At 36.1% G+C, this 26249-nt stretch overlaps 2 protein-coding genes, 2 long non-coding RNA genes and 1 pseudogene across 5 annotated transcripts in view; 3 read left to right on the forward strand and 2 right to left on the reverse strand.

The window, feature by feature from the left end:
* Positions 1-3191: 3191 nt before the first annotated feature.
* On the reverse strand, positions 3192-9006 carry LOC122327410. 2 transcript variants are annotated; one of them, XM_043222759.1, is made up of 10 exons: positions 8610-9006; positions 7829-8145; positions 7218-7559; positions 6848-6961; positions 6449-6769; positions 5181-5497; positions 4512-4804; positions 4121-4432; positions 3648-3680; positions 3192-3374 (listed from the first exon to the last, which is right to left on the reverse strand). In XM_043222759.1, the coding sequence occupies exons 2-6, from the start codon at positions 8079-8081 to the stop codon at positions 5457-5459; spliced, it is 1071 nt and encodes a 356-aa protein (XP_043078694.1). In that variant the 5' UTR covers positions 8082-8145; positions 8610-9006; the 3' UTR covers positions 3192-3374; positions 3648-3680; positions 4121-4432; positions 4512-4804; positions 5181-5456. The 2 variants fall into 2 exon arrangements, with proteins under 2 accessions (XP_043078694.1, XP_043078695.1); XM_043222760.1 differs by lacking the exons at positions 3192-3374; positions 3648-3680 and adding an exon at positions 3689-4052.
* Positions 9007-11035: 2029 nt separating this feature from the next.
* On the forward strand, positions 11036-14511 carry LOC122327530 (annotated as a pseudogene).
* A 4992-nt stretch (positions 14512-19503) lies between these two features.
* The window catches only part of si:rp71-36a1.1, a 40548-nt gene continuing 33802 nt past the window's right edge, over positions 19504-26249 (reverse strand). Inside the window, exons 4-8 of the mRNA XM_043222634.1 lie at positions 22488-22799; positions 21962-22294; positions 21067-21387; positions 20201-20317; positions 19504-19916 (exon numbers count right to left, since the gene is read on the reverse strand). Coding sequence (XP_043078569.1) covers positions 20217-20317; positions 21067-21387; positions 21962-22294; positions 22488-22799 — 1067 coding nt within the window. The 3' untranslated portion in view covers positions 19504-19916; positions 20201-20216. The remainder of the gene's footprint in view (positions 19917-20200; positions 20318-21066; positions 21388-21961; positions 22295-22487; positions 22800-26249) is intronic.
* Positions 24648-25363, forward strand: LOC122327590. Its single transcript, XR_006247669.1, has 3 exons — positions 24648-24690; positions 24824-24985; positions 25234-25363. It is a non-coding gene; the product is annotated as an uncharacterized LOC122327590 (long non-coding RNA).
* Positions 25560-25954, forward strand: LOC122327594. Its single transcript, XR_006247674.1, has 3 exons — positions 25560-25650; positions 25749-25842; positions 25937-25954. It is a non-coding gene; the product is annotated as an uncharacterized LOC122327594 (long non-coding RNA).

Genomic DNA, 26249 nt, shown 5'->3' on the forward strand with positions numbered 1-26249 from the left:
TTCCGTTTCAGTCTTCAGAGGAACTCCATATAATATGAGTCAGAAAAACATTTATAACTCATTAGTCATTTAGTGTGTGTGTGAATTAAGAGGGTCAAACGCTATCGTGGGTGGATTCATAATTCATATACCAGAGCAACAGCTTTAGGTAGATAGTCTTATTAGATTAGACGTCTTTATATTTGAAGAAAATGTTTCACATGTTTGTATTGATCTGTTTGTGCAGGCAGGATGTGATGTGTAAGTTGTGAAAACATTTGTAAGGCTTAATATCAGAATCTGTCTTCAGGCTTTATAAACTTACAAGGACCTAAACTGTTCCTATTTTTGTTTTTCAGGTGTGTTTGGTGCTGAAACACAGTCAATGACTGTAATGGAGGGAGATTCTGTGACTCTAAACACTGACGTTACTGAAATACGGCAAACGGATGATATACTGTGGAAATTTGGAGCTCAAAAATCTCTCATAGCTAAAATCAATCGAGAGGTTGGGATCTTCTCTACGCATGATGGTCCTGACGGAGATTCAGAGACAGACTGAAGCTGGATTATCAGACTGGATCTCTGACCATCGAGAACATCAGAACTCAACACGCTGGACTTTACAAAGTAAAGATAATTGCAGCTAAACTGTCATCAAAAACATTCAACGTTTCTGTCCATGATGGTGAGTGGAAATATTTTTGTTTTTCACACATTTATTTAAACTTGTTTTCCATTGGATAAAGCTTAGGACCCACTGTTGTATTTCAATGGAGGAGATCAGATGGTTAGACATCCATTACGTTGACCAGCATGTATTACCAGCCCGTTCCCATGGCAATTCTGTGAGATATTTTACGAGGTGGCTAATTCTTACAAAACCATACGACATGATAAATTTTTGTTAAAACACATGTATTTTACAAATTCACAATTCGAATGAATTTTCATAAGAATGACCTACACCTAACCCTACCCTTGTACAAATTACAACGAATTAGCCACCTCGTAAAATATCTACGAATTGGTCGTGAGACTGTGTTGGTATTACATGTTTTTTAAACTGTATGCTTTTACTGAATATTACCACAGTTTTTTTCTCTTTCTATTAGTATTTCTTTAGCAGTTTTATATTATACCCATAGGCCACTTTACCAGGCTTAAATGTAAACTAAACACTTTTGGTTATATATTTATTTGGTAACACTTTCTACAAAGCCTGCAATTATAATAATACGTTATAAATGTATTCTTAAGGCATTGTAACAAATGCATAATGCATTATAGGCCTTAATATGTTTTAATATGTTGTATCATTTTAAAATATTCATAAAAAAGTGATATAATATTATACATTTCTTATATGTGGTTATAGCTTTTAACAGTATGATCATTTATAGCACACAATGAACACGATTCTTCCACTTAAGTTATAATGCATTATAAGTCTCATATCTTGCCATTTTAATTGTTACTTTATAGATGTGATAATAATAACAATGCATTTTTTCCCTCAAACAGCCATTTGCTATATACTGTTCTTTTTTTATAATATCAGTTTGAGTATTTTGATGTTACCCTTTATACAGCTGCTAAGTAACTAGTATTAGTAGTGTGTCTGCTAAATATATGCTAACACTTTATTTTGACGATTCGTTTAGTGAGTATAAGATACTTTTGCGAATGTGAACATTCTCTACCTACCCTACCTAAGTCTACTAATACACTTAGGTTGATATAATAAAAATAGCATTTAATTCGGAGTTGAAAGTATAAGCTAGCTCACATTAGCATCAGTATAAGCTTCACAGGAAACACCTCACCACTCACAAGATGCTAGTTACTCTGCAAATCTTAAATAAACACTGTCAATATGTGATATAGTCCATTAAATGGAGTAGATTTAATATGGTGTTTATTGTGTGTTATAAATAATCATATGCTTTATCACAAATAAGTAAATATTATAATTGTTTTTACGATTATTCATGAGATATTATCTCACACATATATACATCATTATAACGCCTTTAAAAATCCCCTTATAAATACGGGCTTCATAGAAAGTGTTAACATTTATTTTACAAAACGGGGGAATTCCACTCTGTATGTCCCGCGCTATTTTTCTATTTCATTTGAAATTACTTCACACTTGTCACAATCCTATTTTGTTATTGCCGTTTCCTCCAGAAGTTCACGTCCATTGGTGTGATTCTACTGAATCTGTGATCCGATTGGTCGCCTCGGCTCTGGTGGGCGTGGCTGTTGCTGCCGTTCTGGTTTATGACATCAGATGCACAAGATGAGGAGAAAATGCTTTTAATTTTAATCACTAAAAATGCTAATTTAAAGTTTTCAAAAAATAAACAAATCACTGTTTGAGGAAAAAGTATATAAATTATAGCAATAATTATAGCAATAAGGCCTGTATATAAATTTGAGTTCTTTACTTTATTTGAGTGCTTTTTTTTTTTTTTTTTTTTTTTTACTGCCATATGGTTTTCATTAAAATAAAGTGCATCTATAAAGCCCTTTCTTGGCTTGAGCAAAACGCAGCACTTGTCCTGACTTTTGTAAAGCATAAGTCACTTTTAATAGCAAAAAACACACACTATTATTTAGTATGGGTCCATAACCCCATGAAGCATATAGTTATGATTTTGTAGTGCCGTTTCATCTTCAGAGTAGTTTGTGATTGTCTGATGGAACTAGAAGGTATTTTTAGTTTTTAAGATGTTTTTTTCTAAACTGTGTCTGGCCAGATACATCTGGAGTATTAACGTTAGTATGAACATTTCACAAAAAAGTCCTTCCATAAGTTTTACTTATATATTTTTATCATGTAACATTACAACAGCTAATAAACGTGCACCAGATAACAGAAATGCTTAGCTTTTAAACTCAAAGGCTAATTGAAGTGCTTCAACATTGAATAAAAAGACACTCTAAATTCACATTTACACACAATTCTCTTTTACATTTACATCTGATTCACTTCATAACATATCTTTTGGATTGCATTGATGTTAATTTATCAGTAGAAAAATGCACAGCATTTACAATTTAACAGCAAAACAATAAAAATCTTAACTTGGTTAGTTGGTTAGTTTCAACACAAGTGTCAGATGGTCATTGATGGTCAAAGATGTTTCTGAATCGTCTCATAGTCTGATGAATTTCTACACATGATCCGAACTCATAGATGAACATCTATTTTAGTGTTATTTATTACATAAAGCAGCACATACAGTGGTTAGAGAAATGCTGTGATAAACTATATTTTCTAAAAGCTATATGATATTTGTGAGTACACGGCTCATTTCTTCATTTCTGTGTTGATGATTTCAGTCTTCATACATTCAGATGATTTCCATCAGACTTCACTTCATTTTCTGTGAATCAGTCAGAAAATACAGAGACAATAACGAACTAAAAAGAGATTCACTCATATATGAGATATATTTTATACAAAAATGGCATTTGACTCATTTAATGGTTTCAATACAGCTTACGCACTTTTCTAAAAAATTAACATGATATTTATTATATTTGGAACTCATTTACCTTCATTTACACTGCGTTTCAAATATGAATAAATCAACAGAATGAAGTCACAACACACTCATCAGATCGTTTTAAAGTGAAAATATTCAACAGAATCTTACCATTTACCTCCTTTTCCTCTGAAATCACTGAAACTTCATTCGTCACAGCGGCACATAGGAACAGAGAAACACAAGAAAACATCAGGAGATCAAGATTTTCTTTAGGACTTATCACAAAATAGTTTTTTTTATTCAGGCATGTTTTATTTTAACTGTATCGGGACAATAACTTTAAGTATCACTATACTACATAGATATATTTGCTTACTGTGATAAAAAATTAAAATGTCAAAATCTCCAACAATACTTACATTATATTGAATGTCACAGTATATATTGTCATTCTGCACAGCCCTTTGAAATTTCTAAGATTTTAGATGCTGTTTTATCAGTTTGCTGCATTTCAGAGAAGAAGAAAGGCAGTGTTCTGGTCTAAATAAATGGTCTGGTCTTTAATAATTTCACCTGCAGATAAAAAGCAGACTGTATGAGGAAGAGCTGTGGTCATTATTAAACTGACCGGAGACACTCACCTCTGGCAAAAACATCAAAACTCTTGTTTCTGTAGGTTTCTGCGCTTCTGTTGATCTTCACCGTGTAGAGTCCAGTGTGTTGTGTCGTGAAGTTAGTGATGGTCAGTGATCCGGTCCGCTCGTCCAGCTTCAGTCTGTCTCTGAATCTCCCGTTAAGAACATCATCATATGTAGAGATCTCTCCGCTCCCTTCTTTGATTTCAGCGAGGAGAGTTTTCTCTCCAAACATCCAGCGTATCTGATCGTTTCTCTGTGTTTTGGAGTCAGTGTGTAGCGTAACAGCATCTCCCTTCTTCACTGGCACATACTCCGCTGTACGTCAGAGCAGAAGAGAAATGAAGAAATGTGTTCGTTTCACTTTTAAATTAATTCGTTTAAAACAGTTACTTACCAAGCATAACAACCTTGAATTTCTTGTATGAGACACTTCCGCGGCTGACGATCTGGGCTTTATAGGCTCCGGTGTGTTCAGCTGTGATGTTTCTGATGGTCAGAGATCCAGACTCTTCCAGCTTCAGTCTGTTTGTGAATCTCTCATCAGGAACATCACGTGTCTCTCTGGTCTCTCCTTTGATTTGAGCCACGAGAGTCTCTTCAGCTCGAACATCCACAGAATCTGATCATCCTTCTGTGTTTCGATCTCTAGAGTCACATTTGTTCCCTCCTCCGCCGATATCGTCCTCTCTTCGCTCATGACGGACACGGCATAGAAACAGAGAAATACGATGTTGGCATTAGATCAAGTGTGTGCCGTGAGCAGCATAGTGTGTTGTTACTAAAGAGAATTTAAACGTAGTTTTGTTTTGTTTGCACTTCATTTTGTTGTAAAGATTTAAATCCAAAAGCGTCTATGTTGTAAAGTATTCAACGATCAAAAATGTTTAGTTGTAATCACATATCAATCGCTAGCAGCTGACAGTGCTGTCATGCATTGTATCAATCACCACAGTTTTAGCTAAAAATAAAAAAAGTTCACCTTCATTAAAGAACGCATGGCAAATTTTCATTTTTGGTGTGAACTATCGCATTGATCTTTATTATTCTGACTTGAGCTACTCACCACTGACAGAAACCATCAACATCCTGAATGTGGTCCCTCTGTCGTGTTCGATCTGGATTTCATAGTATCCAGAGTGCTCAGGTCCGGTGTTCTTGATGGTCAGAGATCCCGTCAGATGATCCAGCTTCAGTCTGTTTCTGAATCTCCCGTCAGCTTTACCCTCGAACGGAAAGATCTCACCGGTCTCTACATTGATCTCAGCTATGGGAGCTCTCATGCACTGATCTCCAAACAACCACTTTATCTGCTTATCTTTGTTTAAATCGAAATCAGAATTTAGAGTGAGATCATCTCCTCCATCACCGATATAGTCCTCCTTCATAGAAAGAGACAAATACAACAGCTAGATTAGATCAAGAGCATTTGAATTATTTGTCAGTATTTGACATTTCTAGAGGTTGATCACTCAGGTGATGCAATACTCCTTACACTGCTAAACGAAGATGAAATGCTGTATAAAAGACACAATTAAAGTAAGTATGGTCTTTTTCTGATATAACGGTCTAATGCGCAGGGTTCACACAACAGCAGAATACAGGATCGACAACCAAATTTTCTTTACAGGTGTGAGTCTCGAAATGTCTTGTTCACACAGCAGTTTACAGTCGTGTTTCGATTTCTGTTTGTATGAACGAGCAGCAGGAGTCAAGCCCGTATTCCTTACCAGTAACCATAGCGACATTGACCGAAGTATTATCAGTATTATTTCTGACAAGACAAGAGTTCATCCGTCAAATCTTCATTAACTGACAGAAAATTTGGGTGGTGACTGGAGAGCGAAGTGTTTGAATCGTGCAGAACACAAAACTGACTGGAGCAGACTGGGTGAAAAACGGACAAGATCTAAAACTTTCAGATGACACCTAGCTTATTTCTCTGTCACTGTAAGTTTTTTGGGGTAACCCACAGTAAAGGAGAATAAGCTGAGTGTCATCAGCTGAGCGACTCCTGTTGCACGTTCATATTCTAAACTCAACTGTAAACTGCTGTGTGAACGAGACATTTTGAGACTCACACCTGTAAAGAAAATACGGATATCTGCGCTGTGTGAACGGAGCCATATTGCGAAATAAGCTCATGCAATTTGAATATGAACACACAAAAGGAGAGGAAAGTGTTGCAGAAAGAAGCAGCTTTTGTTTCTGCTCTGATAACCGCAAAACTAAATAAACTCTGAATGGATTCTGAACAATTTCAAGCGGAATTACCTGTAGAAAAAAATATTAAAAGTACTGTCAATATTACAGTAAAAGACAGGAGATGCTTACCATTGACTGAAACTGTGAATCTTTTGTATGAGAGCCAACTCATCATGTGACATTTCTTGATCTGTAGTATATAGACTCCACTGTGTTTAATCTCGATGTTTCTGATGGTCAGGGATCCAGTCTCATCCAGCATCAGTCTGTCTGTGAATCTCCCATCACCACCATCAAATGTCTCTCTGGTACCTTCTCTGATTTCAGCGATACGAGCACCTAGAGCTTCAAACGTCCACAGGATCCGATCTTCTGCCTCTATATTAGCGTCAGTGTGAAGTGTGACGTCTTCTCCCTCCTTTACTATCATATCCTTCTTTCTATGTATAACTGCACACAAACCATCAATGACTTGAGAAGATTCTGATATAGTGATTTTTCTCATGCTGTTTCAAGTGTAATACTTACATTGTCTTATTTTTAGTTTAGAGATCTTGCAGCGATAGTAAATAGCAACAATTAAAATCGCCAGCAGGAAAGCAACAGATATCCCTGCTACAGCACCGGAAGACACACCTGAACCTGAAACGATAAAAACAGATGTGTCCGATCTATAACTAACACTAAACATCAGCGCTATATAACCTGAGTGAAGATCTGATGCTGTAATGATAAAGACACTGTCATTATGAATGTGTTTGATCTAAGACTATTATAAGTTTTGTACTCTGAAAGTTACAGTAAGGCCTCATTGTTCACTGAAGTTTGTTCTTTTAAAGGGAGGTTTCCTCATTACGAGTCTTTCCCGTCACAGACTCACAATCATTGAGTTACTCACCACCGACATTAACAATGAATCTCCTGTTTCTCATCTGTTCGCTGCTGCTGATCTTCACTGTATAAAGTCCGGAGTCTGTGTTTTTGATATTCTCGATGGTCAGAGATCCAGTCTGATCATTCAGCTGCAGTCTGTCTCTGAATCTCTCATCAGTGTTTAAAGATAAGCCATTGGTCTCTATATCACTCTTAGCTATGAGTTTTCCTTCTCCTCCAAACCTCCACACTATCAGCTCATCTCCATGTAGTTCATTAACATCAGTCTGAAGAGTAACAGAATCTCCCTCTTTCACAGACACGCTCTTTGTTTGAGCTTCACCAACATCAATAACGGATGGAGACTCTACAAGAAACAAATTCAAAGACTTATTCGAAGAATTATGAAGTTTTACAGTTGATTAATATATATATATTATAATACTACATAAAGCATATGCAGAATAACAAAGCATTGAATTTTTGTTTTACAAAACAATGTAATGCAAAGTCTATGATGCTATGATTCTGTAAGACCGTTGAACACAGTATGAATAATATTTTCCTGGCTTTATGCTCAATCTCAGTTTAGAAGCAACATCTACATTTTATTATTACAAATATAGATATCCTCACCATAGACAGCAACAAAAAATTTAGCATTTGATGTCCCACTGCTGTGGTCGATCTGTAGTTTATAAAGTCCAGAGTGTTTGGTTCTCATGTTCTTGATGGTCAGAGATCCAGTCTGATTCAGCTGTAGTCTGTCTCTGAATATCTCGTCATTAGTATATGAGAAATCATCTCCATCGGTTCTAGCAATGCTGGATCCTTCACCTCCAAACCTCCACTGTATCAGATTAAATCCCTGTACTTGGGTAAGATTCATGTTTAGAGTGACCGAATCTCCTCCATCGCTGATAAAACTTCATCATCTCCAGAACCAAACACCCCTGAGGAACAGAAAGCTTTAGAGATTAACTGCTTCTACGTACCGTTGAGCATGTATTCATTTAGTAGACACTTTTTCCAAATATGACCTATAAACACAACATACATTCATAAGACAATAACATGCTGTATGTATATAATAATGATAATATTAATATATAATAATAAAACAGATAGTATAGCATTTTTGGATTTTGGACAAATAAGGGGTAGAGCTGAATAATTACCCAAAAACAATTAAAAACATTCAGTTTACATCTACATTGTTGGACACTTCCTTATATGTTCCCATATTTAATACAAATTAAATAGTAACAGATTAAATAGTAAACCCATAAATAATAATAATTCAAAACCATCTTAATTCATTTTCTTGTAGTACTGTGCATTTTCAGACAAATGAGCCAGTGAACGCTGAACTGTTTCCGGTGCCAAATGTTAAACTGAAAGTCTAAGAGAAACTTACCGCGCATTAATAACAAAGACAGAAATATCTTGAAAGTCATATTGTTGACGATTTCAACCAAATCAGATTTCCATGGATATTATTAATACTCGTCGGTGAACCACACCCTCCCGACAGACAGCTAACGCAATGCTCACAATAACAACAGAGAAATCTGAATCGCTGAAACGACTAAATAAATTAACACGACGATTTATGAGAGCTTCGTTTAAGTTTGACGTTTCCAAAATCTGCAATAGCAGCGCGAACGACTTAAATGGCGGTTACTTCCGTGCGTTCCGTCGACAGTTAGTGTTCTTGGAGGTGGACTTCACTTCGGAGGGCATTCCGTTATAAGAGAGATATTCCAAATAGAAACTAGCCAACACGTCCAGGGCTCCACGTACGGCATGGAGGAACTTACATCACTTCTGAAGGAGGTGGAGAGGAAATACACCCACCAATATAAAACTATGAATAAAATATAACGACGCTGAATAGACTCGGACTGGAGTAGTATCGAGTTTATTTAGTTGTGATTGCACGCGACCGTTAAAATGCAAATAGCGCGATAGGTTAATAAACTACAAATTAGCTACACACATCTAATATAACTACATTGTTTTATATTAAACATCGTCGCAGACATTTACTCACGTTTAAATATGATTTTATAATAAAACATTTACACATATCAAAGGTGTATTATATAAACATGTATAGCTATGACATCATTTTACACATCAAAGGTCGTGTGTGAGGTTTTTCGAATAATAACTTCCGTAACTTTCATAACTTTATCGCATATCCCACGCTCAACAAAATGAGGACAGTGAAGTGCTTGGGAACCGTTTTCTTCTTTACAGCGGACTTCAAACTAAATGCATCTTCATTGCCACCTGCTGTTTGCATGAACCAGAACATTCTTCCCTCTCTATCTGATTCTGAAAATAAAATTATTGTCAGCATATTTGCACTGTGGAAAAGGTGTAGGACAGGCGGCCTACAATACAAAATACGCAATAGGAAGAGAAGGTAATAAGGTAATATCAAGTCTTGGCAACCAATCCAGAATGTACCAGCGAGATTAGTCTTTATCGAGAAGAAAAGAGCATCAGTTTGCACTGGCTACCAACAGCCGCTTGTATCAGGTTCTGGTGTTTGCCTAAAAAACAACCACTGGTTCTGCACCTTTACCACTACTTCTGACTTGCGTGTCCTCCAGAATCTGGTGTTCTTTAAAACGGTAATGCATTTAAAGAAACGCAAGCTGCGTAACGCATTACTTTTTAATTAACAAGAAAATATCTAGTCCAAAAATTACTTCAGATAAACTAACATTCGTGCTTCATCAAATTTTTTTTTTATCACAAAGAGCGTTCAACTTTCTTTTTCTGCGTTCTACCGTACAGACTCTTTCTTCAGCCTGAGGTTTATTCGTTACACTTTTTGGTATGAAAAGGCTTTTAAATTTGGATAAAACAATTATATTAAACAATCAGGCCCTGCTCATATTTAAAATGTAAAGCAAAGTAATGTCACATAAGTAACCTAAGTAACCTAATTAGTAACTTTTATCAGGAGTAAAGCGATACTGTAATGCGTTACTTTTAAAAGTAACGTTTCCCAACACTGCTTCCACTGCCCTTTACATTGACTCTTCTCTGCTGATGCTTCTACTTTTAATTATTTTTGCTTATTATTGTCACTTCCTTCATCCAACGATCCTCCTACCTTTTCCCACTCACTATCACCAGTACTAATCTCCCGCACCTGCAGCCACTGACCTTCACGCCATGTAACCCACTCACTCCATTCCTTCATTGGCTGATCTCAAGGTTACACTCTGCTCTGGTCGTCTCTCCGTCTGCCTACCTTCCTCGAAAGACTCTCTTAAGAAATAACTTTATTCTTACCCTTTTGAACTGCTTACTAAAAGATATACTCAGTTAATTTATGTTCTCTTGAAGGCTTGAAGCCCTGTGTTCAATAAGATCCCTTCTTTGCCAGCATCCAGATTTTGTCTCCTTTACCAGAGTGTGACAATTATTAACAAAACTACATTAGACTCACATTAGATACAAATGTCTGGTAAATGATTTAATGTAAATGTAACGCAAGTTTATTAATTAAGTAGTAACAAGTGAATGATAATGTTAACAAACCTAGCCTACACTGCATTGTGAAGAGCCAATGTCAAGATCCAGCACACTTTTAAATGGTTGGTGTCAGTTTTCATAAATCGTAGGTGTCACTTTATAATGCCTGACTGGTAAGTAAATTATTGGTGGAATGTGTAATTTTGAATTTGATTACTTCATGGACAAAAATTGGCCAACCCTTGAGCTAGATAAACAAGTTTATTCCACAACTGGCACATTGGCCTTGGCAGTGGTGATATCTGTGCTATTCACACACCTGTGGGCATCAGGACAACTTGTTCCGTCCGATGTTTGCAGTATATATATGGGCGCTGAAAAGTTTCAGAGCATAAAAATCTCAGACAGACTGAAAACATGCTGAGGATCCTCTTACTGAGCGTGCTGGCAACCTTGGGTAAGACACTTTTCCTCAGAATCACTCAAATGTAGTATAGAGTTTTCCAAGTTAACAAATGCATATTTTCCAGATGTAAAAAAAAAATTAAAATCTATATGTGTTTAAACTAAAACCCTAAGTGTGCTTTTGTGTCCAGCCCTGGCTGAGCCCAGATATCTGGAGGATCTAGCCCGTGGGGAAAGGGTTATTGGTGGACAGGTGGCAAAACCCAACTCCTGGCCCTGGATGGTACAATACCTTTAACAACTCAACTGAAATCCTTTTAAATCCCACTAACAAAAGAAAATTGTAATCCAACATTATTGAGACATTATCGCTTTAAAAGATAAACCATTTGAAGTGCCTCTATTATAGGTTATGAAAGGTTCATGTTTTAATTTTGAGAGTCCCCAACAATAAGTTGACATGCATGCGAGGTAAAACACTTTATTTTCTAATCATTCGAATCTGGGATGATTAGTCGATTTTATTTGATGCAATGTTTGTTAATGTTCCAATGTTTTTGTTTTTATTTATTTACTTAAATTCATTTTTTCATTCATTATTTATTCACACCTCAGGCAATAGTCAAAAATCCATAATTGGGGCAGTTTAATTTGGGATCACTTCACAAATCACTCAGATTTCATTTGAAACACCCTACTTTGTGTTCTGAAGGTCCCACCTTTGGAACGAACAGTGCATTTTGAACATGCAACAGAACATTTTGGAATGGAATAAGTTTCTACTGTTCTACTGTTCTCAAATTCTAACTGAAATCACTGTCTCTTTCTCAGATCTCTCTCCAGTACCTGGAGGGTGGCTACTACTACCTTACCTGTGGTGGGACTCTGATCAGACCAGGATAGGTGATGACAGCCGCCCACTGCGTTGACACGTAAAGAATCTGTGGTGTTCTTTATCTAGACGAAGAAATAAGAAATAAGTGAAGTGACTGCCAAGCATAGTAACCCATACTCATGATTTGTCCTCTGCATTATCCCATCCAAGTCAGCACACACATTAGGAGCCCTGATTAGTGAAAGTATACACCCTCAGCTCAGTGGGCAGCCATTTTTGCTACAAGGGCCAGGGAACGATTGGAGGTTAGGTGCTGTTGTGAATATTCATTTACTCCAACTCCTGCCAGTAATGGGAATCGAAACCTACAGTCCTTGGATTAGCAAGTCCAACTTGCTAACGATCAGGAGAAAATACTAACATAAACTTGTCAAAAACTGATAACATGAGTGTGAATCTGAAGCAACTATACGTTGTACATTTTGGTCTCATTCATAAAATGAAAGTCATCAATCCCTTTCAGTCATTAGACAAAATGGCATAACACCTCAGAATATTATTTCCTGAGACCTGAAGCCTTTCTGAAGCACCTTTTCATTTTATGATTGAGTTGAGTTCTGAGGATGTCCTGGGATATGCCCACTTTCACACGACTGACACAGACGATTCACTTTCAAAGTGTTTGCAAAACATTTTAAAACTTCCAGTTTGCCTGATTGTATCCTTTTTTGTCTGTGAGCAAAATTGACTAGCCTCTGAAAATTTAGCAACTTTTAAACGAGCTATTGGTGCATAACCAGCTAATGTTTCTTGACTCTACCTGTGTTTATGTGAATGTGTTATCTGTGCAGCTCCAGGAATAGGCGTGTCGTTCTGGGTGACCACGATGTCACCACCCACGAGGGTCGTGAACAGTACATGAGCGTCAGCCGTGTCTACATCCACCCCAACTGGAACAGCAACAGTTTGTCTTCAGGGTGTGTAAACAAAATAATGACAATTTTATACAAAGCACATCACTATATCAGCAATATACAACTTTAATGCAACAAACAAAGTTTGTATCAATAGGTATACACGACTGTACACAAAGAGCAGTTCTGACAAATACACATCCTACACAAATGTATAACCAATTAAAAATTGCTTTAACGTGAAATATGTGACTAAACATACTTGACAACTCTGATCAATATTTTGAGTCTCCCTCTCTACAGTGGGTATTGTGTCGTTTTTTTTATTGCAACAATGACCATCTGAGCAGCCCCTAGCATCAAAAATGCAGACGGTGATGTCTGCTCTTTGTTTTTCAGATATGATATAGCTCTTCTTCGCCACTCTAAACTCGTATGTGCAGCCAGCCACCCTGCCACCTTCTGGAGAGGTTCTGCCCCACAACAACCCCTCATCACCGGTTGGGGCCTCACATCCAGTCAGTTTGACTTTAAATAGCACAAATTTGCCAGGATATTGCCAGAAATCGCTGGTATGTAATTGTTGGTTTCTCTGTCATTTCATGGATGTGATCTTCATGCAGGTGGTGGGTCGATCTCTGCTGAGCTGAAAGAGGCCTCTCTGTCTGTGGTCGACTACAATACCTGCACTCTTAGCGACTGGTGGGGAAGCACCGTGAAGAACAACATGGTTTGTGCTGGTGATGGCACCCTAGCTGGATGTCATGTGAGAAAACACCCTCAAAGCAGCCTGTCCTCCAACCAATACAGCCATATATGTTGTTTGTCAGGACATTTTCATATTAATGTTTTGTACTATTAAGGATAATGGGTTCAATCATAAAATTTGCACTATAGATCATGATTTCTGTAAGGCGTAGGTTTAGGTGTTCAGGTGTAAATATAAATCATAATAATTTGCTTGCACGATCGACCTACAGGGTTGTTTTTTGTTGGAGGGTTGTTTCTCCATCAAACAAATCATAAACCGTTACTCTGCACTGCGGTAAAATGTTTCAGTGTCTCAAAATAGCTCCTGTAATCTGGTTTTAGGGTGATTCTGGTGGTCCTCTGAACTGTTTGGTCAGCGGTCAGTACGTTGTTCATGGTGTGACCAGCTTCGTGTCAGCAGACTACAAGAAGACAACGGTCTTCACTCGTGTGTCTGCATACATCGGCTGGATCAGTGACGTAAGTGCATTTCATTAGCTCTACTGTATTTATAATAAACCAATTATGAATGTGCTTCAGGAACGTATAGTTTTACTTTGTTTGTTTCAGATCATCGGATAAACAGAAAAAACTGAGAAGATGAAAGACAGACATCCTCTGTTTACCCACATTTAACATCTGCTATGGGCAAAACCATGTACAGTAAACTTTTTAATCATTTAATCTGGATTGAGCCAAAACTATTTTGTCCACATCACATAAAAGTAAAACAAGGATATCATAATAGGTGGTCTCAGTAAGGCAACATCAAAACGAATGCCGAGTAATAATGCTGAATAATCAAAACAGTAGTAAACTGTTTTTTAAAAAAATTACTTTACTCAACAATCTCATATATGCCACAAGTGATTTGGAGAGTGTACATGTCTGAATGAGCTCTGCTGATGTTCCTGATTGTAACCAGAAAAAAAACAAAACAAGTGAGGGACAAGAATAATGCTTCAGAATCTAGACACAGTCTAGTTAGAGATATCTCTAGTTTAATTACCAGTAGTAAAATTGTAATTTGAGATATCTGAAGTTAAAATTATATCTGGTATAAAATCAGATATATCAGATTTATCTTTAATTACAACTTCTACTAGCCAAAACTCATTAGTAAAAAAATGTTTTCCAAGACAATAGAAGCTATGATTAGTCAAAATAACACTGTAGGTATCTTCAATGCATAAAATGACAATCACAATGTAGATCTCTAAATTACAGGGTTTTTTTTGCTTGTTGGTTTTGTTCGGTTTTTCCTTTTTGGTTATCTGCTCTCAAATGCTAGTCTAAACCAGGGCTGAGTCTTGGCGCTAGTAGCCTTACCACCAGCACAGCAACAGTTTGCACCAACCACAAATCATAGAAATAGCTGCAATCACCAACAAAGCAATAATAGCAGCAGCACATATACCTATTATCCAACCATCGGACAGACCTGAATGTGAAACAGAGAAAGACAGACGGTTAGTCTGATCTATGTAACACCAAACACAGAGAGAACATCTACATCAAGCGTTTGATGGGAACATAAGACTGATTTTGATAATAACATTACAAGAGATCATATAGACTTAATAGAGCTTTTTACACCGTATTTTAGAGTTACTCACCATCTGTGGTCGGCCTTGCTGTGACATTATTCAGTCTGTCTTGAAAAGTTCCACCATACGCGGAAAAACGTCCTTCAGAGATGTTAGCAATGTCTCCAAACATTCTTTCTCCATCCATTCTGTTATCTCCCTCTATCAGTGATATTGTCTTTATTTGACCTGTATCAACGCATAAAAAACACTGAGGATAAAGTGAAACTGTCATTAACATCACCTATCAAATCTCAAATTCTTGTGTATAAAGTTAGTTATCTCAGCTAATAATTCTACTGGTGAAAAGCCATGTTTCACACCTAACAGTACATTTGTAATGTCATATTATTATTGGAATATTCCTCCTAACCCAGAGATAGACATCTCTTGAGAACTGAACAGTTCTGATCGTCTCTTTCTGTTTCTGTCTGTCCTGTTATAAGTATTATCAGTTTACCCCAATGTTACTAAGGATTTCCGACTCTTTGCCAGTTTATTGATTTTCTGCCTGCTCTTGACTACAAACTTGGATTACCAGCACGGTCTCGCTCCCAAGTCGCCACGCAATGCTCCTGATTTTAATACATTTGTCATTATATTGGACTACTCACCTACAGTCACATTGATTGACTTGTATTTGGTGTGTTTGCCACTGCTGCTGATCTCAAGCTCATAAAGTCCAGAGTGATTGATTTCAGTCTTATTAATGGTCAGAGATCCAGTCTGATGATCCAGCTCTAGTCTCTCTCTGAATCTCCCGTCTGGACCATCAGATATGTTAAAGATTCCAGCTGTTCCGTTGATTTCAGCTATAGGAGATTTCTGCTGTCCAAACCTCCACCGTATCGCATCATAGCTCTGTATCTCAGGAACATCGGTGTATAGAGTGACTGAATCTCCCTCCATCACTGACACTGACCTCACTTCAGTACCTCTTACACCTGAAGAACAAACGCAAACAGTTTCTCTGTCAGTCAGCGCTTTTATTTATATATTTAGTCTGAGAATTACCATCTTTATTATCAATTATTAATCTGAGAATTACCATTTAGGTTATTAAAAACACTTACTGATCGCGAATAAAGGCAACAGAAGGTATATAAACGCTCTCTTCATTTTGATGCAGAGTGGAATGAATATAGATGAGTGAAGTCCTACGTTCTCTGAGTGTTCATCAGCGATTCGTTTTCACGAGTCGTGTCATAATATAGGATTTGTGGATTAGGGCGAGGCTCAGAGAAACGGATCGCTGACGAACACTCGTCATTGTTGGGAATCCTGAAATCAGTTTGTCAGCGACCCGTTTCTCTGAGCCTCGCCCTCATCCCAACCTAAAGTGCAACTGATCTACATATCCAGGAAAAAAAGTTACTATCCTGTTTAGAAATCTCATATTATGACACAAGACATTTGATGTGACGTTATAGCAAGAGTATCTAAGAGCCTCTTTCAGTCGTTATGTTGCTCATTTTTAAAAAGTATTTTAAAAGCATTAAATTAAATTATAATTTAATATAAAATTCTAGTACTAGTAACAACAAGTGATATTTAATTTTTTTACACCAGACAGGATTAATAATAACATTTATAAATATTTGATATAATATTTTAAAGAAAATAAAGAAATTCATTCACTGAAGTTCCCAGAATTTATTTATTTAATTAATTTTTTATATTTAAACGTTGAAGGAAGTTAGCATTGTTCTGCAAACGCTTCTACAGAAAAACTATACAGGTTTCTGATGTTTCTGGTAAAAGGACGTCATTGGCATAATTATACTGTACATAACAGACACCAATAATTATACCATACAAAGAATAATTATCCCATCTTATACAATCATCCTATATTTCTATAAGAGGGGGTGCCTCCATTTGTAAATTATATGGGTCTGGCAACCAGGCTCATGATCTAGCTATTGTTAGCTTTACAAAAAGTTAATGCATGATATTTCAAATTGGCAAGTCTTAACATGATTTTTTTTTTTTATATTATGAACATATTACATATTTAATGCACGCTTCTTCCTTTTATTTCCCTATAATGATTCAGATGTCTCACCCATAGGTTTACTTCCTCGTTGAGGAACGAGATGAATACAAATACTTATTATCCTAAGACTATCCTATGCAAATTAAAAGCACAAACCCATACACACCTCAGATATTTCTTTTCCTGTTAGTCAGAGCTATTCCCAGCACTGTTTAGTTACTTACATCTCTGCCAACATCTGGCTGTGATACATTTATAAAAAATGTATGCCACTCCCATAATGTCACCACTCCAAATAATGCACAGCTCAGATTAACTAAGACTCTAATACAGTTATAAAGTAATCGTGAATAAATATTTAACTGAGTAAATGTAAAAATGTTATTATATTTTTTATAATAATTTTAGTTATATAAAAAAATTATAATAATTTTTATATATTTTTAATAATTTTTATTATATTAATTTTTAACAATTTTTTAAATGACTGTCCCTGGATCAGTAGGATACTTGTAATAAAGTAGCGTTACTTCAAGACTGTCCCAGCCAACAGTACTTTACTACAAAAGTATCCTAAATCTAATCCTGTCATAATCCTGCCTTAAACATTTGGATAACGCAGCTATTTCAATTTCACTTTATGCACAGGAAAATATTTTCATTGTTATGATGATGTTGTAATATTAGCATATATTAGTAATATTAATATTTTAATGCAATTAATATTTTATTGTTATCATGCTATCACCCCTTTAATATGTCTGTGTGTGATGTGGATTTATATTAATTTTAAGGTTTATTTGCATGACAAAAAATGTGCAAAAGATTGTAACATAAATGGATACCACTATAAAATGAAACATTGAAGAATTTTTCAGAATTTTCCAATGTATGTGTTTATCTCATAGCAAAAATGAGCAGATACAGGGATGTTGAGAAAATGCATGTGCATATAATATATAGTTCTATATAAAATGTTGAGTTTGACTAAATAAATTCTACGATTTCAGATCCACTGTAGATCTGACATCATTGACAAGAAGAACAATTGCAACTGCAGCAGCCACGCCCATCAGAGCAGTCACCACCAATCGGATCACAGCTTCAACATTATCACAACAATAGCCTTGTAATTCTTAAAAGAAGAAAGAAAAAAGGCAATTAGTAAGATGAACCAGACCTGTGATTGTCACAAAGCTGATTTTTCTGAACTGAAAACACAGAAAACATCGACATATTGAGTTAAAAACATACCGGCACAATTCTGACAGAGATTGGTGATGTTCAAATGTTCTTGTTTTGACGATCTTAATGATGAAGCTGGACGTATCAAAACATAACAGTATTTATTGCAATGCCAGTCAGTTAATGCTTAAATTGCTTATTTCTGTAGCGAAACTGGCAACATAAATGAAGGAGGAAGGGCAGTTTCATCATACTCACAGCCCATCGGGGGTTATCACTAACACTCAGTGTAATGCAAAGCGTAATGCTTTGTATTTTGTAAGGTTAAATAAATCTGTTAAATGTCATGCTGCTGGCCAGTACATTGAATTGAGCTATTAAAGTGTTTTTTTAGCTCCAGACTTCCACAGAATGAGATCATCGTCCATAATTTCAGTTAAACCAGAGTCTAGAGAGACCGAATCTCCCTCCAACACTGACACTGACTCTACTGCATCTGTGTCAGCAAACACAAATGGGGAACATTGGTTGGTCACATATAAATAACCAATTTTAAAAGGCATATGAGCTAACCGTTTTAACTTACCAATCAGATGCCACAAGCAGATCAAAACAAACCGTTGGAACCATTGTTAAACACTACAACCTAAAGTATGTGACAGACAACTTGTGAACTAGAAGAACTGAGATAAATATGTTTCGTGTAAATCCTCCCCCACATGGTTATGACCACCAGCCACATGTACAAGCTATTCTTGCATGTTTTGCCTTTCAGGACATTGTCTATAATGGCAGACAATATTATATATAATATCTAGAACCCTTTCAGTTTCAATTAAGCTGACATTTGTAATGTGACTCTTGTTTTGTTTGATATCTATATATATATATATATATATATATATATCATAAAGAAGAGTCTTCAGAACTTCAGAACCAATGTGTTAAAACACAACCTCATCACAATTGTGTGACGGAGTTGTGATCTTTTGCTCAAAATGGCCCCTAAATATATTGATAACATAACATGACATGCATGGTATTAAGAAATCGTGTACTGTATTGTTAAACCAACAAAGATAGATTTTTTAGAAGAATGACAAAATGAATGGATTTTTCTCCAATTTTATTATTTATATCCCGAGTACCCTTTCATAGGCCATGGCAAAATGGGTAAAACAATTATGTATTTCAAACATCTATCAATGTTACAGCTGGAGAGCGATATAATTAACACAGTCTCTTAAGATTGTAGGGATATCTCATCACAAGTAATAAACAATCATATAATAATCATCGTAATAAAACTAGAACTTCCTAAAGGTTTTAAATAACATTTTTTTTTAACAAATGAAGACCAAATTACTGTATACTGTAAAATCCAAAGAAATTGGTGCCCATCTCCCTACACAGTTTTACTGATTAATCTCACAACGAAATTACATTTTTCTCCATATTTACACAATAGAGTCACAGAATACACTTTGCTTAACAGTGATTAAATAATAAGTAGAAGAGGGAATTTCTCTGAGCTCTGCTTCTTTTGTGGTTTGGATCACTGCTCGAAAGAGAAAGAGAGAGAAAGAAAGGAAAAAACATAATCACTAACACAACATACACATGCATAATAATAATGCTTTTCTTTTTCTTTTATTTTAGTTGTTATTCAATGTAATTCTGTGGTCTGATGGGGGACGAGCATGTGGCCATTTGCCAGAAGTCAGTTATTTAGGTTATTAAAGTCCCATGCACCTAGGATAGCTTAGAGGTGAGTTTGACTTTTTGGCGAACTATTTAATACACCTTTGCTCTGCACTGTACTTTTTCTTTTGCTATACATACCTGTTAGCTGTTTTAGTTATCGGGTTATGCGGCAGTAAATCACAACAACCGCAACGATCAGCAAAACAATAACACAAACACATATTCCTGCTATACCACCTGAAGACAGACCTGAATCTGGAACTCAGAAAGACAGACAGTCATTAGTGCAAGTGAATCTGTCTGTCTGCTCTGTAACACTGATTGCACTAAAACATAGCAAATATGAATGCAGTCAACATTATACAACATTTAATTATGTAGGCAAGGCGAGTTTGTTTATAGCACATTTCACTACACAATGGCAATTCAAAGTGCTAATAAAATAAAAATAATCACAGCAATAAAACGAAAAACTGTTGAAAATAGAAGATAATATAGTGCAGTCAGTGCAGTCAGGTCCGACGTAGCACAGCTCATTCAATAAATACACAGCTAAACAGATGGTTAAATGTGGCTAGTTTTAGCACATCTGATCTCTTCTGGACTCCATATTCTAGATGGTTCCAACTGCAGGCAGAATAATAGCCAAAAGCTGACTTTCCTTGTTTTTGTGCGAATCCTTTTTGCATTTCTAATTACATCCGCTCCATATGCCAAGTGCAATAATGACATGCACATGTCTGCTCACTCAAGTCTTCACTAATAAGAGTATATGGATGATCACTATGATCTGGAAAATGACCATGAATTGTACGACATACAATATTGAAACGTTAACGTCCCTACAATAGAAAGCAAGTAAAATCACCAAAAGCGCTATGCTGTGCAAGTGCTATAAGAAGTTTCAGTTTAAAGTAGCATACATAATAAATAAATAATAAAAAAATAAATAAGGAGAATCACAAAACATTAAAAGAGAACATCCACTGATTAGGATTACTCACCACATGTGATCGGCCAAGCTGTTACAGTAACATTGACATCCACATTAATTATTAGATTTCCTTTGTGACTGATCTTCAGTTTATAAAGCCCAGAGTCTGTGGTTCTGGCATTTTTAATGGTCAGAGATCCAGTCCAATCATTCAGCATCAGTCTTCCCTCGAATATCCCACCAAAATAAACAGGTCTAGATCCTTCAAGGATTTTAGCTATGGCAGTGTTTTCAAATATCCACTCTATCAGTTCTTCAGCATGCATTTTGTCATGCTCAATCTGTAGAATGGCAGAATCTCCCTCAATAACTAATACTGTTTGCATTTTACCTGTATCAACACACAAACAAACAAAATCATTATTTAAAAGCATACAGAAGTATTTAAATATCGTTACTGAGTGTTGTGTGTAAAACCTATTTGAATCTCAGCTAAAGTTGAAATTTTACTAGTCAAAAGGCACATTTCAGGTTTAAGAGGACATTTGTAATGCAAAATTATTTGTGCAAAAAGGTGTAACATCTGCTTCCACCATCCATTCCTCCTACCACCGGAGGTAGTCATCTCGTGAGTGCTGAATACTGACAGTCCTTCATATTCTCTTTCTGTTCCTACATGTTATAAGGGTGCTTATAAGGGTCCTCATTTCCTTGCTCCTCCATCCTACATCCTATGACTCGGAAAACGATCAAGCTCAACCATATTGTAAGACATCTCAATTCTCTAATTACACCTGCAAGGATTGAGGAGTACGCAGGTGTATCCCATGCGGAAGGGTTTTATCAAATAAACATGACAAATGTATACATTCATCTCCCTCTTCACATTTGTCGTAATAATTTTCATCTAAACTAACACAGCGCTGTTGATTTTAATGAACTCATTATAATATTTAGTTACTCACCGCTGACAGTCACATTGAATGACTTGTATGTGGCGTATTTGCCGAAGCTTCTCATCTCAACCTCATAAAGTCCAGAGTGTCTGGTTTCAATGTTCTTGATGGTCAGAGATCCAGTCTGATGATCCAGCTGTAGTCTGCCTCTGAATCTCCCGTCTGGACCATCAGATATGTTAAAGATTCCAGCTGTTTTGTTGATTTCAGCTATAAGAGATTTCTGCTTTCCAAACCTCCACCGTATCGCATCATATCTCTGTATCTCAGGAACATCAGTGTATAGAGTGACTGAATCTCCCTCCATCACTGACAGTGACTTCCTTCCAGTGCCTCTCACACCTGATGAACAAACACAAACGGTTTCTCTTTTTCCGTCAGCACTTTTACAACACTGTTACTAAACACAATTAATGGAGATCATCGACACTTGTCTATCATGCCACTTTCTGCAGTGTAATTGGAATTCATTTAACAGTAGCCTTTTTGTCTTTTTTAATCAAATAAACAATAAATTAAAAACAAAGAGACTCACATAAGACTCTGAATGTCTTCCGTGATGTATCACGTGAATGCATTTTCTTGACTCTGTAGATATCATACTTATAAAGTCCAGTGTCTGTGGTTCTGATGTTTGTGATCTTAAGATCTCCGGTCTGAATGTCCAGCTGCAGTCTGTCCTTAAATTTTACATCATCCTCATATATAACCTTGTTCTTAAACACACTAGCTATGCGAGTGTTGTTAAAACTCCACTCAATCTCTTCATATTCCAGTAATTTAGTGACATCAGTCTGTAAAGTAACAGAATCTCCCTCCATCACTGATACTGACTCACCAGACACATCTGATGAACAAACAGAAACAGTCAGTCAGAGATAAAATTTACAAAACAAAGATCTTAAAAATATCTTGCCTGCTTATCAGTGGTACTTGAAAACTTCCTGTGACTTCAATAAACCTGAGTCTAAATTAAGCAGAAAAACTCTGTATTTTAATTACATATAAATGTATAGTTATTTATCATTTTTTCTAGTCTCAAACAAGCAAACAATCGATGAACCATGTTGCAAACTATGCATCAAGGTGTTACAAACACCAAGGCCTGTATGGACATTGTTTTTGTCAACTACAAACACAACATTTATTTATTTATTTTAATCAAACTCCAAAAAAAGTCACATAATAAAATTTAAATGTTATATTATAGGATACACCACTGTTATGCAAGGCCCAGGTCACACCTTTTCTTTTGCTACCTGGTCTCATGGCATAAACAAACCTGGGTGCGAGTCAAAAAATGTGTAACAATAAGCACATATCAGGGCTTGCTTTCTGTCAGTGACAAAGAAATTAGTTGCATGTCTTAGTTTTAGATCTGGTCAGTTTTCCATCAGAGCCACTCTTGTCAGTTTTGTGTTCTGCGCACAATTCATATACTCTGCTCTTCATCCATATTTAAAAGCTGCTGTCAGTTAATGAAGGTCTGATGAAAGAACTTTCTGGGCTGATTGGACTCTTGTTGTGTCAGCAAGTGATAAGTCTTTCATTTTTACGGACGGTCACCATCTTGGATATTACTTCTGTCACTGTCGCTATAAATAATAATTATCTTTGTGAGTAATAAACTCCTATTGCACGTTCATACAATTCTAAACATAACTGTAAGCTGCTTTGTGAAGAAGACATTTCGAAACTCACACACAGCAAAATCAATCGAGTTGTTTTTCCAGTGTTAATTTTTCAGAGTTACAAAGTGTTGATTCTGGTGTTGATTTCTCTGACATTAACACTTGCAGTGTAAATCAATGCTAGGAGTCAGTGTAATTACAGCGTGTTAAGTTAAACAACACTTCTGATGAGTAGATCCAATTTCCGGTGCTTGCACATTACTTCCTGTATGTCTAATGGCGGACTGCCACGTGAGACGGCAGCAGTGTTAAGATGTATAATATTCTTTTAATTGCTTTTTTTTATTATTAATGTTTATATTTTACACTTTTATATTACATTTATGGTAATGTTTATCTATTTGCATTGTTCTAATGTTCATTTATTTCACGTTACACAGTAGACAACCCACTCGAGACGAGAGCTGCAAAGGTACGTTAGATTAAAAACTATCAACTACTAGCATAGTTAATAGTACTTTAACAGTTTTTATGTTCGACCTTGGTTTTGTAATATTCAAGATTATGTGTGGCAGATGTTATTTTTTTAACTATTAAACCGCGCTGTTAAAACAGACGAACGGAAATAACACAACCTATATTTGAAATATCTAATGTGTGCAGCTTAATGTGCAAATGACGGAACGAAACTTTGTATGGACCGAGGAATTAATACGAAACGGAGCGCGCTTAGTACAGACTAAGACGGCTAATAACGCAGTTTAAGTTCAGCAAGGAACTGTTTGTGAAACTTTTATTCCCAGGTCAGGTATAATATTTTTCCATGTTTGTTCGTGCTATACCCTCATATTGCGTTCGCGCGTTTAGTCAACAGTGGCGCGCGATGTTTAGTTTAAACTGAAGAACATTTGAAATATTACAAATACGTCGTATGCATGCCTCCGTTTTGAAACGCGGAAGTTTCAAGCTTATCTTAATGTGACTCTTTGCTTTTTCTATCAGCAAGTATCATCATGTTGATGAAAGTGCATTGTCAAGGTGTGAAAGAAATTTGTGAAATTGCCTAATGATTTCACATTCCAAGATTTTCTCACTGAAGGTAAGTAGGTAAGCTTGTGCTAATTTAAAGAGAAAGAGAGAAACGGCTGTGTTAGAGGCATAAAATCAGTTAATTTTTGACTAAAAGATAAAAACAAATTTAAATGTTTGTTCATGTGTATTTGATATAATTATTTTTCAGTTAAAAGCAAATTTGGGTTTGCAAGCTCTGCAGCTCTTCAAGTCTTTGATGACACAGACACCAATGTGGAGGAGGACATCTTCCAAGAACTGATTGAAGCCAATCCACATTTATGTTTAACTGTTAAATGTCTGGAAGAACTTTCTGCTGGCCTGCCAGAGGGTAAGCAAGCAGTGACACTTCAGACAGTTATGATCTGTACAATAAATGTTATTTCTTAAAATCAGAAATGTAACAAAATGATTTTCCTTGAACAATAACACACAAACAATGGTGACTAAAACACACTTGCCCTTAAACATTTAGTATAGTAGTGGAAATTAAATATAATTAAATAAAATTTAAGTTGTTGAAATTTTCAGAAAAAAGGCATTTCAGAAACCTGAAAATTGTTGTTGATTTTGTTTCAGTGAATACACCAACAAGATCCTCGACCCCCAGCACATGCACTGATACTCTTTCAGTCTCTTCAGCTGACTATGATGAGGCAGACATAGCAGTGAACAGGCAGTCTCCACGGGCTTGCAGCAGAGAGACATTGATGCTGAAAAGGCAAAACAGGTATGTATACATGTTTTACCTTATGGTTAATTTGTCAGAATAATTATTATTACTATTATTATTATTATTTGTTTATTTTTACATTTTACTTTTTTTATTCAACATTACTACAACCATGCTTAATGTCAGACTATCCAAGATGCCCTGGAAAAACAATCTGGTGGTGAGGAAGTTGTGGAGGAATACCAGGTAACTAAAACTTTGAAGCACAGCACCAGACGCCAACTTGTCAATATTGTTGTCAGTCACATGACAGAGACTTACGGGTAAGATTTCAGTGCACAAACACAATAAATACAAATTGCTTCCCATAAAGGCTTTGTCAACATTAAAAATAAATATTTTATATATATGCAATTTATAGGAGGATCCCCACCCGCAAACAGCGTGAGACTTATGCTTTAGGAATTGTTAGTCTCTTTCCTTCTTTGAGAGACCCATTTTCAGCAAAGGGCTATGTAAGAACACATTTTAAATTATATATGAATATATGCTTTTTGCTGAATGTATGCTGATGTCATACCTTACTAAAACATCTTATCTTTCTAAAAGGAACATTTTTATGATCCTGACTGGTTTATCTCTTGGCGCCTTAAAACTTTGTCAGGAAGAACCCAAAACGGGGCGCTCTGAGATTTTTGAAATAGGAGGACCAAGTCGCAAGAAGAGTAGATGATGGAGAACAGCTTTTTACTGAACACTTCTCAGAACATTACCATGCATTTAAAGTACAGAGATGCTGCGGTGTGAGTGGACTTCTTAAGGCCAGTGCTTTGAAATTCTACAGACCTTTGATCTACAAATTCCATACTACCTTTTTGTATGTTGGTTTAAGCTGGTTGGTTGACTGGTTGCGTGATTTTAT

The sequence above is a fragment of the Puntigrus tetrazona genome, chromosome 22 (assembly GCF_018831695.1).
Source record: "Puntigrus tetrazona isolate hp1 chromosome 22, ASM1883169v1, whole genome shotgun sequence".
Classification (NCBI taxonomy): domain Eukaryota; kingdom Metazoa; phylum Chordata; class Actinopteri; order Cypriniformes; family Cyprinidae; genus Puntigrus; species Puntigrus tetrazona.

Coding starts and splice junctions, on each gene's coding strand:
- LOC122327410 (XM_043222759.1), bottom strand. CDS start 8,081: ATGAATCTTACCCAAGTACAGGGATTTAATCTGATACAGTGGAGGTTT. Junction 7,560..7,828: donor ATTTTTTGTTGCTGTCTATG/GTGAGGATATCT, acceptor TGTTTCTTGTAG/AGTCTCCATCCGTTATTGAT. Junction 5,498..6,448: donor ATTCACAGTTTCAGTCAATG/GTAAGCATCTCC, acceptor TCTTTCTATGAA/GGAGGACTATATCGGTGATG.